General features: G+C 38.9%; 1 protein-coding gene across 1 annotated transcript in view; it reads right to left on the bottom strand.

The window, feature by feature from the left end:
• ZGRF1 (zinc finger GRF-type containing 1) overlaps positions 1–15172 on the bottom strand; it is a 70757-nt gene that overhangs the window by 34814 nt on the left and 20771 nt on the right. Inside the window, exons 9-12 of the mRNA XM_046655824.1 lie at positions 13302–13385; positions 11531–11716; positions 2343–2463; positions 896–948 (exon numbers count right to left, since the gene is read on the bottom strand). Of these exons, the coding sequence (XP_046511780.1) occupies positions 896–948; positions 2343–2463; positions 11531–11716; positions 13302–13385 (444 nt within the window). The remainder of the gene's footprint in view (positions 1–895; positions 949–2342; positions 2464–11530; positions 11717–13301; positions 13386–15172) is intronic.

The raw sequence follows: 15172 nt of genomic DNA on the forward strand, positions 1-15172 counted from the left end.
TCTGATCAGCAAAACAGAGCCAACAGTGAAGAATGGAAACAATTACAGTAATCGTAGTAGTGGAAGTGGTGGTGGACACAGTCAGAGCTGTAATTTATTAAATACCTATTGAGTGCCAGAGACTGCACCAGACACCCTCACTCAAATACATAATTTCACTTAATCTTCACAACTACTAGGAAAGATTTTAAGTTAAAGATGTGACTGTAGCTTGATTTTGGTAATGCTCTTGCTGAAATTCTGACAATAACTATTGGAAACAAGGTACTGAGACATTGGTACCTTTTCTCACCTGTAAATCTCCTGTTACACTGTAGATGGAGCAGGCAGACTTTCCTAACACACTTTGAATTTCCTCAGTCTTGGAAATCTGCTTTAAATTCAGAGAAAGTACTTCCCTTCTGGAAGCCAAATCCTGGTTGCTAGACTCCTGCTGCTGTTGGTGAAGCATGCCTCTCATCATTTGCAGATGCACGGGGCCTACAGAGCATCCACTCACAGCACCACCCTGTCTCTCACCCGCATCACTAAAGCGCATCCCGGGAACAGCCACAGCAAAGAAGCCATCTGTCACTTTCTTATCAACTCTACTTGGAGTAGTCAAGCTGCCTTGGGGTACATTCTGATATTTCAGCCACTTGCTTTGAGTAGATATATTATCGAGAAGTGAAACATCCCCTGGAGTCACTTCCCTAGATTTTTTAGAGGAGGAAGTTTCACTGTGGTCCTCAGGCCCAAGGCTAAAAGAAAGAACAGCTGACGCGTGACACAGGTTGAACATGAGGGAACCAGAAGACTCTCGCCTGTCACCGTCGATCCCATGTGAACAAGAATCTATGTCAAGTGGCCCATCAGCAGGTGGCAAAGTAACAAGTGGAACTCGGGTTCTACTTACTAAAGGAAGCCTTTGAAGGTTCTCATTCTCCAGAGAACTGGATTTTCTCATTACTGGAAAAAAAAAAAAAAGGTGATTAAATAAAAATGTATTATGGTCATCACCCAGGCTCTAGAAAACAGTGGCTATCTATACAAAAATGCAAAAAGTACCAACTTGCCTTGCAAAAAAAAGCAAACAAAATTTTATTTCCTTTTTTAAAACAAACAAAAAATTTACTAGTTTTAGTCTCAAAAAAATAAAGATTACAAAGCTTTAATTAATACACTCTGACACTTTTTTAAAGTTGACGAATTTGAAATTCTCTTTTCTTCTCCCCCTTAGCTAAGGATTTCCTGCCCCCCCTCCCAATTACTACATTATATTTACATAACACTTAAGTTCTCAAAGTACTTTACAGCCAAGACGGGATTCATCTTTCTCATTTTACAGATGAGATTACCAAGGCCTAGAGGTAACAGGACCAGCAATTAGCAGAGTCAGGACGAGAACCCAAAACTAGCTTTTTCTTCTCAACTTTATATTCCCTCCCCAGAGACTGAAGTTCATGGTTCATTTACTTGACCATGTGATTGTAACTTCCTCTATATATTTATTACACTCATGAATTAATATGTTGACCTTCAGAGTAAAAATGATTTTTAGCTTTATTTTGATCTATTTCAAATTGGTTTTATTTTGATCTATTTGATTTATTTTGGTATGTGAGAAGAATTCAATTCTGGTAAACATCTTATGGCAGATTTTGGCTGAGTTTTATAATTCCTTCTATCTGTCAGCTGCGTTAGTAATAGGTATATTCTTTTTTTTTTTTTTTTTTTTCAAAGATTTTTTATTTTTTCCTTTTTCTCCCCGAAGCCCCCCAGTACATAGTTGTATATTCTTTGTTGTGGGTCCTTCTAGTTGTGGCATGTGGGATGCTGCCTCAGCGTGGTTTGATGAGCAGTGTCATGTCCGCGCCCAGGATTCGAACCAACGAAACACTGGGCCGCCTGCAGCAGAGCGCGCGAACTTAACCGCTCGGCCACGGGGCCAGCCCCAGTAATAGGTATATTCTTAAAAATGCAAAAGCAATAATATTTGTTGAATAAATGAATGAATAACATCGCATGGGAACAATATAAGCTTAAAATTTTTATCTGACAATGCTACGGTTCCCTATTTTATAATAATGTACCCTCTGGACAGAGTTTCTATTTTGTTGGAAATAAACTCTGGAGACCACCAGGGAAGGCAGCAGAGCAGTAGGTAAGCCAATGGTATTCTTTTATAAAGTCTTAGGTTGTAATTCTAACAAGTCAATCAAGCAACACTGACAGAAAATTAAAACCAGGTTCCAAAATATTTTTAGTAACAATCTCTCAAATAAAAAACTTCATTTTACGCAGACAGACAGATATTAGAGCAATATGGTAACAACTGCCTAAGTTGAGAGAGTGAAGATCACCAGGTAAAGTTCTTGCTTTCAGGGACTCCTCAGAGAATTTTGGCATGACGTCTTCATCTCTTGAGTTCAAAGAAAAAGTAGAAACAGGACTTGATGTTGAGATCTTTTGTTCTGGGGTCACCTATCCAGAAAGAAGAAACAAAGCTATAGATCAGAATCTTCTTAGTGCATTTTCTCCCTCACTTTGAATGAATTCTAGTAATCTATATTGTAAAAACAATGCTTTCAAGCAGATTATGTAGAGTTATAGTGGGGCAAAGATTCTTCCAAAAGACACAGGTTAGAATAAACTCATTTAAATATTTAAAAAAAATTTTTTTTTTGAGGAAGATTAGCCCTGAGCTAACATCTGCTGCCAATCCTCGTCTTTTTTTGCTGAGGAAGCCTGGCCCTGAGCTAACATCCGTGCCCATCTTTCTCTACTTTATATGTGGGATGCCTACAACAGCATGGCTTGACAAGTGATGCCATGTCCGCACCCAGGACCCGAATCGGCAAACCCTGGGCCACCGGAGTGGAACCTGTGAACTTAACCGCTGTGCCACTGGGCCAGCCCCCAGAATAAACTCATTTAAATCAATAATAATAGAAAGTGAAACGCAGAACACAAAGCCTGTTGGATTTATTTGAAATGGGCCACATTCTGATTTGGATTGATCTGGGTTATGGGGATGTGGTTCTGAAGATCAATTTCCAGTCTAAGGGGCTCGGGCTAAATGAGACCTCACATTTAGAAGCTGTGAAGGTAAAACTTCCTGCAGACCCAAGGACTGAACAACTCTCTCTTATGTCCTCAGATCTAGGGTTTATCTATAGTTGACCTAAACTTCAAGACATTGCTCCCAAATGCAGTCAACTTTTTTGATATATTCCAGACCTGACCAGTCATGTTATTCACTATGTTATTCTCCTTAGAATAGTACTTAATTTTGTTGCTGCTTCTAGAAATTAATCACCTTAAAAATCTAATATGATGATCACATTTAATACACATATTTGGATGAGAATAGAATAAAAGAATTCAAGTTTGGAAGAATACACACCAAACTGTCAAGAGTGGTTTCTAATGGGGGTGGGATAAGGGGGAAAGGTTTTTACGTGCAACTTCGTACTCTTCTGAATGGTTTGAACTTAAGACGTGTTTGTGTATTTTTTTTTGAGTAAGTCACAATAAAGATAAAAAGTTTATATATAAATTTTAAAACATTTTCTTGACTAGCCACTTGGTTCCAGGTGCTGTGCTAGGAGCTAAGGATGAGACGATGAATACCCATGGTCCCTGCACTCAAGGAATTCAGTCTAGTAGAAGAAATGACGAAACAAATGGGAAATTACAATTCAATCATCACGTAATAATAGTTTTGCTCTATTATCGATTCTTACTGTGTGCCCAGGACTCTTCCAAGCACTTTCTATTTTTTAACTAATTCGATCCTTACCACAACCATATGAGGTGGTACTCTCATTTTCATTTTACAAGTGAGGGAACTGAGAAACAGAGCAGTTAAGCAATTAAATTTTTTAAATCCATCCAGCTTATAAGCATCAGAGTTGGGATTCAAACCTAGGCAGTCTAGACTGTATTGCCCCGTCACTAAAAATAACAACAGGCAATCCTTATTGAGTGTTACACCCTGTCCCCACAGCACAGTCTCTACAAACCTGCCAGAGTACTCTCTCAGTGTAAACTCCATCATTTCCCTCCTCTCTTTACAACTCCAATGGTTCCCAGTCTCTCCCAGAGAACTAGAAGGCTCCTACCATGTCCCTGGAGCCACCCTGCAAGATCAGGCCCCTCACTTCCTCTCTGCCCTCACTTGTCACCTCTCCCTTCACTCCTTCACTCACTCCATGGCAACCTCCAGGCTGTTCTACAAACTGGCCAGCATTCTCCTGCCTCAAAACCTTTGCACTTGCTGTGCCCTGGGCCTGGAATGCTCTTCCTCCAGATATCTGTATGGCTCTCTCTCGCTTCATTCAGTTCTCTACTCCAACGTCATGTTACCAGAGAGGCCTTACTTTACCTGTACAGACAAACTAGAACTCCACACCCATCTGTACCCTCTACCCCCACACAGCTGCAGGTTCTCCACAGCACTCACAACCCTCTGAGGCACTATATGCTGACTTGTTCACTGTCTGTCTCCTTTCACTAGAATGTAAGTTCCACAAGGGCAGGTCCTCGCCTGCTCATTCACAGGCCAACCTCTAGCACCAAGAACAGTGCAGCCCATGGTAGTAGCTTAAAAAATATTTAATAAATGAGTGACTAACAGACTGACTAAATACGCTAATCTTTCTAGGGAGTTTTCCACACACACTGGCTCCACTTTCTTACCTCTCACTCACTACTTAATACACCCTAAACCAGTTTCTACCCTCACTGTTTCATTGATACTGCTCTTGACAAGGTCACCAACGACCTCCAAATCCCCAGATGGCCATGTTTCTGTCTCATTTTATTGGATGTCTCCACAATAACTGACATAACTTACCCTCTCCCCTTCCCAATTCTTGAGGATGGGATATAACACACTCCTCTCCCACACTTTCTTTAAATCCATTTTCAGAGCTGTAAACTTTTCTACGTGCCAGTGACTATACACACGTCTCCTCTGAACCAGACCCATGTACCCAACTTCTTACTTAACATCTCTCCTTCACTGTCTCACAGGCACTCCTTCTCTGTTCCTATATACTCACCAAACCTGTTCCTCCCTGCTGTGGTCTGAATTGTGTCCCCCTAAAATTCATATGTTGAGCCCTAACACCGAGTGTGACTGAATTTGGAGGCAGGGCCTTTAAGAGGTAATAAAGACTAAATGAGGTCCTAAGACTGGGGCCCTGATCTGACAGAATTGGTGTCCTTATAAGATGAGAGGTCTCTCTATCTTTTTCTCCATGTGAACACACCCAGCAAATGACATGTGAGGACATAGTGAGAAGGCAGCCATCTGCAAGCCAGGAAGAGTCCTCACCAGAAACCAAATTGGCCGGAACCTTGATCTTGGACTTCTAGCCTCCAGAATTGTGACAAAATAAATTTGTTGGGTCAGCACCTATCCTATGGGATTTTCCTATGGCAACCCTAGTAGACTAACATTCCATCCTACTCCACTCAGTGCAAACCACCTCAGGCCACACAACAGTTAAGTCCGAAAGCCAGGAGTCTTTTTCCTCGCTGTCCTTCACCCCACTCTCTACACCCAATCCAGCAACATCCATGCTGCTACCTCCCAAATTTATCTGAAACTTATTTATCAACTCCACTGCACTTTCACTGCACGGTCCCTACTTCAAGTCACTACCATCTGAGGCTCCTCTTAACTGGTTTCCCGCTTCTGCTGCAGTGCCCATCCCATTGAATCCATCCTCCACACAGCAGCCAGCAAAACCTTTTACAAATGTAAATTAAGTCAGGTGACTTCCTGCTGAAAACCCTTCAGTCACTTCCCAGTGAAACAGAGAACAACATCAAAGCTCTTCACTCGACCTGCAGGACTCTTCTGTCTGGTCCTGCTCACTTTTCCATCTCATTTAATTGCCACTTTCCGTTTCACTCATCACTAGCTGGCTGCTCTGGCCTTCTTTCACGTTCTCACCCAACCCTTTCCAATCTTAGGGTATTTACACTTGTTTCTCTGCATGTTCTTCCCTCACTGCTGCCATAGCTGCAGGAGCCTTCCTAATCACCCACAAGGCAGATTGCCCCTGTGATTTCAGAGTACTTTCACAGCTTTCCTACAGTGCAATTTCTTCTCTTGATAAATATCTCTCTCCCCCTGCTGGCCTTAAAAGGCAGAGATCATACCTGTTTTGTCCATCACTCTGCACCCAAGTCTCACAAGTTCCTGACCTATAGAAGGCATTCAATAAGTACTGTTGAATTCCTATTTACTCGTGAATTTTATATTTCACAGTAAAATTTCATTGTCTATTTCACACACGTTCCACACATTTCTCATTAAGAGTATATCTAGGTTTCTCAGTTGAGGGAAACAATAGAAAGAATAAACAAATGGGACTTCATCAGACTAAAGAGCTTCTTCAAGGCAAGGGAAAACAGGATTGAAACAAAAAAACAGCTCACTAATTGGGAAAAAATATTTACAAGCCAATTATCCGACAAAGGGTTAATCTCCATAATATACAAAGAACTCACACTGCTTAACAACAAAAAAACAAACAACCCGATCAAAAAATGGGCAGAGGACATGAACAGACATTTCTCAAAAGAAGATATGAATATGGCCAATAGACACATGAAAAGATGTTCATCATCGCTAATCATCAGGGAAATGCAAATCAAAACTACACTAAGATATCACCTTACCCCCGTTAGATTGGCAAAAACATCCAAAACCAAGAGCGACAAATGTTGGAGAGGTTGTGGAGAAAAAGGAACCCTCATACACCGTTGGTGGGAATGCAAACTGGTACAGCCACTATGGAAAACAATATGGAGATTTCTCAAAAAGTTAAAAATAGAAATACCCTATGACCCAGCCATCCCATTACTGGGTATCTATCCTAAGAACCTGAAATCAGAAATCTCAAAAGTCCGTTGCACCCCTATGTTCATCGCAGCATTATTTACAATAGCCAAGACGTGGAACCAACCTACATGCCCAGAAACTGATGATTGGATAAAGAAGATGTGGTATATATACACAATGGAATACTACTCAGCCATAAAAAAAGACGAAATTGGCCCATTCACAACAATGTGGATGGACCTCGAGGGCATTATGTTAAGTGAAATAAGTCAGTCAGAGAAAGACGAACTCTATATGACTCCACTCATAGGTGGAAATTAGTATATTGAGAAGGAGATCCGATCGGGGGTTACCAGGGAAAAGGGGGGGGGGGGGGGGAGGGCACAAAGGGGGAAGAGGTGTACCCACAACATGAGTAACAAAATGGACAAATGAAACTCACAAGCTTGTAATCCATCATAACATTAATAAAAAAAAAAAAAAAAAAGACAACAACATGGATGGACCTCGAGGGTATTATGTTAAGCGAAATAAGCCAGTCAGAGAAAGACGAACTCTATATGACTCCACTCATAGGTGGAAGTTAGTATATTGATAAGGAGATCTGATCAGTGGTTACCAGGGAAAAGGGGGGGTGGGGGGAGGGCACAAAGGGGGAAGTGGTGTACCCACAACATGACTAACAAAATGTACAACTGAAATCTCACAAGGTTGTAATCTATCATAACATTAATAAAAAAAAAAAAAAGAGTATATCTAGGTATTGCATATCATTTGTTACTATTGCTGGGACTCTTTTTCTATTATATTTTCTAACTGATTTAGGAAAACTATTAATTTTTCAATTTTATCTTGTTTTCAGCTCCTTTACAAAGTTCTTAAACTTCTTATTTTTACTTGATTCTTCTATTTCTTCCTTTCTAATTATGCATGTTCTTCATCTCATGTCATATTGCAAAAATCAAGATATCTTTGAATAACAAAGAAGATAGCAGTATTTGCATTTTGTTATTTATTCTAACAGAAATTACGCTGCCATTTCATCACTAAAATAATATTAGTTGTTGATAAACTTTCTTGATCCATTTTAAAAAATCATCCAGTCTCAAGATTTTTATCTTTTCAGTTTTTGATAGATTCCTTTCTTATAAGACTACCAAAATTTTTTACTCTCAACTATTAAAACTTTGTTTATTATACCTTATTTGTTTTCCATGAAGTCCCTTCTGCTGATTTAAAATTATAATCCAAATGATGATATGAACATTCTGAATCGTTAGAAGAGAAATCTAAAATTGCTGTGGGGAAAAAAAGCATGTTCTTTACATAACAGTTTGTTCAATGTCAAATAACTTTTTAATGTTATATTTTACTCACAATTTACTTACAATCATTTTCAATCGAACCCTTATTAGACTCAGCCATCACTTGAAAATTGTCTTCAATGTTAAAGCTAGTACTTCCTTTTGGAAAGTTTTCTTCATCTGGGAACTAGATAACAAAGATCCATCTACCAGTTTACTTAGTAAAAAATAAAACTGTGTGTGTGCACACCTATATCTTTGTCTATCTGCATCTTTTATTATCTCTCTCTCTATATATATACAGACACACACACACATACATACAGTTTATGGTTACAACTTGAGACAGAAAAACAGAAATAAATATGTTATGAAGCCAATTCTATTCAGGGAAAGCAAAGTACATAATTTTCCATCAATTCTTCTGATTCATATTTCTCACATCTTAACATCTTTGAAATAGGGATGTGCTGTAAAAGTGATGGCATTTTTACCTCTCTCTAGCACAGACAACAGTTGTGACATAGTTGTGATTGCCTGCGTTATGTGCGATTATGTGAAAATTAGTCATACTGTTCATATAATGACCGCTTAAATATGAGTTTGTGCATTAATATTAGATATGTTAAATAATTTTGCTGTTTAAATGTCTTCAAAAATATTACACTATGATTTAGCATTGGACAAAAAAGTATGTGTTCACAGAAAGGCAAGAAAACAAACCAGTGTGATACACAATAGAAATCTATGTCCAAATAAGTCTACAAGCCTTCTTTCAAAATAAATATAACATTAAAAATCTAAGTGAAGGTGAAAAAGTTCCGGAGATCTGTTTTATAACATTTTAAATACACTTCACTTTACTGAACTGTACACATAAAATGGTTAATGGGGCTGGCCCGGTGGCGCAGTGGTTAACTTCGCACGTTCCGCTTCTCAGTGGCCTGGGGTTTGCCGGTTCGGATCCCGGGTGCGGACATGGCACCGCTTGGAACACCATGTCGTGGTAGGTGTCCCACATATAAAGTAGAGGAAGATGGGTACGGATGTTAGCTCAGGGCCAGGCTTCCTTAGCAAAAAAGAGGAGGACTGGCAATAGTTAGCTCAGGGCTAATCTTCCTCAAAAAAAATTAAAAAATAAAGTAAAATAAATAAATAAATAAAAATGGTTAAGATATACATAAAATTGCAAATTTTATGTGTTTTTTAGCACAATAAAAGAAAATTTTTTAAAATAAAAAAGCCTAAGTGATGAAGCATTGTCTAATGTTAATTGACTGCTCTTCTCTCTTGATATATAATATAATGGTGCTTCTTACAATCAGCAATAGTATCTTAGAAATTGATGAAATACAGAATATTTTGTAAAGTTCAGAGACTGCTATGTGCAAGTAAACTGTCAAACTCACTCCAAAATCTCTTATCTCTATGGTGGGTCTAGCCATTTTGCCCTAGAACATTTTTTATAAACTCAGGATATAAAACATGACCATACTGATGTATGTAAAATAATTAGAAATAAAATGAATGAATGGACCTGAGTTTCTTTTTAAATGTGGAGAACCTCTCAAAAAACACAGGAAATGAGAAACAGAAACATCTTTTATCTTTGATGAAACCAGGAAACAATGGTAACCCTGAATTACAACACAATATTACAAGGATGGGGAAAGAGCATACACTTGGCAATATGGAAGAAAATCAAACCAAAGTACCTACTACAAGAGCCCCAATAAGAAGTAAACTGATTGGGGGCCGGCCCATGGCCTAGTGGTTAAGATCAACATGCTCCACTTCAGCAGCTCAGGTTTGGTTCCTGGCCACGGACCTACACCACTTGTCAGTGGCCATGCTGTGGCAGTGGCTCACATACAAAAAAAGGAAGATTGGCACAGGTGTTAGCTCAGGGCGAATCTTCCTCAGCAAAAAGAGGAAGTTTGGCAAACAGATGTTAGCTCAGGGTGAATCTTCCTCACCAAAAAACCCCCAAAAACAACAAAAAATTATAAACTTCCATTCATCAAGAGGCATCATTAAGAGTGAGAGATAAGTCAGAGCTGGGGAAGATATTTGCAAAGTATACAAGTTACAACGAGTATATATCCAAAATATAAAGAATTCCAAAAATCAATTAAAAAGACAAGCACAAGCACAGAAATTAAAAACTGAGGAAGAATCCTGAACAAACATTTCATCAAAGAGGATACAGGGAAGGCCAATAAGCATACAAAAACGTCCCAATCTCATTGTTAGACAGGAAAATGCAAATTAAAACCACAATGAAATACCACTACACACCCAGCAGAATAGCTAAAATTTAAAACAAAAAACTGTCAGCACCAAGTATTGAAGACGTAGAGTGATGGGGACGAGAACCGTAAACTGTAACCACCACTTTGGAAAGCACTTTGGCATCATCCACTAAAAGTAAAGATGGGCCTATCTGGTGACTGCTAGGAAGTATACCTAACAGAAGTGTGTCCTGTGTGTACACATTCATGACAGTACACCAATGTTCACAGAACACTATCTGTAATAGCCCCCGAATGCAAACACCCCAAACAACTGAAGAACGGATAAACGGGGGCATATTCATACAGTGGAATACTACACTAGCAAAGAAAACGAAAAACTACAGCCACAGGCAACAACACGGATGAATTTCAAAACTGCAATACTGAACGAAAGAAGCCACACACAAAAAATACACTGTGTATTCCTTTATTTATACAAAGTTTTAAAAGCAAAACTAATATTCGGTGCTCTAAGTCAAGAGAGTGGTTATCTTTGAGGAGAATGGAAGGGGCACTGACTGAAAGGGGGCAGAAGGGGGACATCTGGAATGCCGGTAATACTGTTTCCTAAGGGTGGAGGTTACATGGGTGTGTTCACTTTGTGGTAAATATTGAGCTGTGCACTTATTCTGTATGTGCTTTATGCTTTAATACAAAAAAAAAAATTTTAAATCTCTTTAACAGATACTATTTCAAATACGTGTATATCATTCTGTCTCCATGACCTCTATTTCATAGTAATGAGAGGTACTTGGGGCCATACTTGGGGGGGGGAGGAATATTAGAGGGAAAAAAACCTACTAGCTGTGAATCATATTTTCTGTATGTAATCTGCCTATCTGCTCTTGTCATGAATTCCTAGTCTTCCCTGAAGGGAAAAGCAATCGTTTAAATTCCTGATCCTAAAAAGGCAGCAAATCTCTCAAATAAAACATTTTTGCCTTATTTAGTTTGATTTGAGATATTCTTGTCAATTTACTAAATTCCTTTTTAACTTACAACTGTGCAAAGATTTAAATATACTCTCTTTAAAAAGTTTAGTATTGACATAAAGAAAATGAGTTGGCAAGATGTAACTATGGAAATATTTTTACCTGCAAGAAGTCAATCTGCATACAAGTGCTAGGCAACTTTGGTGTCAAAAAACAAGTGTCCGTCATGCAGCTGCCATACCCAGCACTCTCTGGAAACTGACTGTGTTCTAGCTGGGAGCTGTGTCCTCTGACCAGCACAGCACTAGTAGCTGATCCCTTTACTTGGTGCCCTTGAAACTCAACAGGCTACAGGTAAATTATTAAAAATGAGTTTTGCATAAGTATATATTGACATATATAATCACGATGTAGATACACATAGAAAATAATACATAATTCAGCTTTCTGTTAAATATTACTTAATGTAAGTAATTACGAAGGGATTAATACTGAAAACCAGGAAATACTCCTATTATCCTAAAACATATGTTAAGGGTAGCTAATTTAAACTGTATTGATTTAACTGAATTCAAGTTCAACATTAATAAGTATGATTTTTTTTATTATGAGCATAAAAAGTGTAGTAATAATGGATTAATTAAGCCAGAAAGACACAGTTGCTCCTTTCTCTATGCTTCCACTGTCCATGACACAACTTTCCATTACAGACAGCACATACGTCTTCTTCTCTGTCTACTAACTGCTCTGTAAGCTCCTTGCGGGCAGAGACCTTTCTCTTTCATTAGGGCAGCACCAGCATTTAACATGTGCTCGGCATACAGGAGGCCATCAATAAACACATAACAGGGAGGGACAAAAGGGAAGGAGCGCAGGAAGCATTCACCTTGGTTTAAGGGTTTCGTAAACTATTGGGCTTAACACAAGAGGGCTGGCGGGCTCTCTGCCTCCCCAAAGACACGATCCCACTGCTCGGAGAACAAAGGCCTAAGGGTTCACACAGAAGTGTGACTCAGAGAGGTGCTCTCATCCCCTCAGAGACTTGGTCTGCTTTCGGGCATCAAATGGCGTTCTCTGCTGCCCCCTTGAGGGTTCTAGGATTTTTACTCCACACAAGGTAACAAAGCCGACCCAAAATGCGGAAAAATAAGATTGCTAATAGAGCTAAAGGAATGTACATGAAGCATGCATTTATTGCTAAATGATAAATTAACAGAATGACAATAATATAAATCTGAATATTCTTTTATTTAAAAACGAAGATTCTAAATCACACATTTGAAAGGAAAAATCAAACCTAAAACGTCCTCTATACAGGACTTTTGTTGAAAATATTATGCTGAATTTTAAAACATACACATTTCAATAAAAAAAGTCCCAACTCGTAAAGACTCTGTATATTTCTGATTTGTTTGATGGGGAATACACATTCTCCACAAGCAAACAGATGCCTCGTTTCCTAAGTTTCTATGTAGATCTCTTCCAAAGTTCTGTTGGGTTTTAGGAATAGAATCACTATTTACAAAAGCCATCCATTTATGTGCTGTTGTCTCTATCCATTTTCCCTGTGGAGCAGGTAGCACTACTGCGAGCTCGGGTTACATGTGCTTCTAAACTTCCAGGCAGAGGGAGAAGTGTGGAGTAGACGATAATAAGTTAAAGGCTATAAAGAGCTTCAGCTTGTCCTCCACAGAACATTCATTAACTGTGCTTTACACATCTTCGTGTCCAAGCCCTGGGGCATCTATGTATATACACTGCATTACTAGCTCATTGCTGATAGAGAGAAGGCTCAACGCCAAGTTTCTCTTGTTCTTAACACCAGGTCAATACATTCTGCTCACTCACCTTCTGCCTATGAACTCTGATAGTTGTATAAAAACAGCAGGAAAACACAAGGGGGTAGAAAATCAATGCTCTTCACAAATTTTACCTTAGGGTCGCAGGTTTTTCTCTCTGTTTGTTTAGGAATAACAGCCAGAAAAGCAGTCTCTTCTTCACTTCCCAAGGAAAAGAACTAGAATACAATGTCAATAAGTGTGTTAGCTAGAACAGTTCTGTAGGTGGTTCATGAATTTCCTGGGAAGATGCTCCCAGAACTTAAAGCCATGTTTGTCCTTTGAAGACAGACTTGCTATCTCCATCTTGCTTCTCTCCACACACACATATAAGAAGCTACTCCGGCAAAGCAGTGCTCCAGCACATAAGGTAGTAAGCTAATCAACGTAAAACTCAGTATGTTAGAAAATCAGAATTCTAAAATGTCAATTGAATCTTTTAACACTAGAAGAAAGTGTTGGGTGCATAATAAATCACCCATCAAACCTAATGCTTATGTTAATGCAGATTATTTAATTCAAAAATTAGTATGAAACCAAAGGAAAAATTGTAAACAGTGTAACAGTGTATTTAAAGAACGATGGAGGCAGCCCCCGTGGCTGAGTGGTTAAGTTCGTGCGCTCCGCTTTGGCAGCCCATGGTTTCACCAGTTCGGATCCTGGGCGCAGACATGGCACCACCCATCAAGCCATGCTGAGGCAGCGTCCCACATGCCACAACCAAAAAGACACACAACTAAAAATACACAACTATGTACCGGGGTGCTTTGGGGAGAAAAAGGAAAAATAAAATCTTTAAAAAAAATTTAAAAAATAAAGAATGAATCATCTTCTAGCAACCATAAAACAGAAGATATAGACAACAGTAGCTACTCATTTTTAGTTCAAGTGACTACATAAAATAACCATAACTTCTAATATCAATTGGACACACTCAGAAATGAACTCAACTGCAGAAAACAATTTTTTTATGTTTAAAAAATGTAGAGAGGGGCTGGCCCAGTGGTGCAGTGGTTAAGTGCGCACATTCCACTTCAGCAGCCTGGGGTTTGCCAGTTCGGATCCTGGGTACGGACATGGTACCGCTTGGCAAGCCATGCTGTGGTAGGCGTCCCACATATAAAGTAGAGGAAGATGGGCACAGATGTTAGCTCAGGGCCAGTCTTCCTCAGCAAAAAGAGGAGGATTGGAGGCAGACGTTAGCTCAGGGATAATCTTCCTCAAAAAAAAAAGAAAAGAAAAAATCTCAATAGACAGAAGAGGTAAAGCAGTATATTTCTTTAAATAATGGTCACCTTCCTTTAATAACACTATATATAAGCCAACAAAGTAGCTCTTGAAAACATTCAACTCATATTTTAGAATTAGAATTTTCTAATATGGTGAGTTTAAAAAATCAATTAGCATAGTACCCTCTCTGCTGGAACAGCTCCTTGGCTATGTGTAGCTAATTATACTTACAGAAATAAGGTGGAGGTGGCATTATGTGTATCCTGAAAGAGCACCCTAACTTTAAAGTTTTGAAAGTTCCTTTTATCACTAATGTATGTGAAGAAGTTGTCTCTGAGTTGTAGTAAGAAAGTCATTAAAACACACAAATATACTCGTATAATAATGCCAAAAAGATTTAAATAACTTTTTTGAGAAAGATTTTAAGACCTTTTTTATTACTGTGAAATTACAACAGGTTTTTTTGTTTGTTTTTTTTTTGAGGAAGATTAGCCCTGAGCTAACATCTGCTGCCAATCCTCCTTTTTGTGAAAGAAGACTGGCCCTGAGCTAACATCCGTGCCCATCTTCCTCTACTTTATATGTGGGACACCTGCCACAGCATGGATTGCCAAGCGGTGCCATGTCTGCACCCAGGATCGGAAGTGGCAAACCCTGGGCTGCCGAAGCGGAACTTGCACACTTAACCAGTGAGCCACAAGGCCATCCCTCAACAGATTTTTTTAAAATATGTTTA

Source organism: Equus quagga, chromosome 3 (genome assembly GCF_021613505.1).
Source record: "Equus quagga isolate Etosha38 chromosome 3, UCLA_HA_Equagga_1.0, whole genome shotgun sequence".
In the NCBI taxonomy this organism is placed as follows: Eukaryota; Metazoa; Chordata; class Mammalia; order Perissodactyla; family Equidae; genus Equus; species Equus quagga.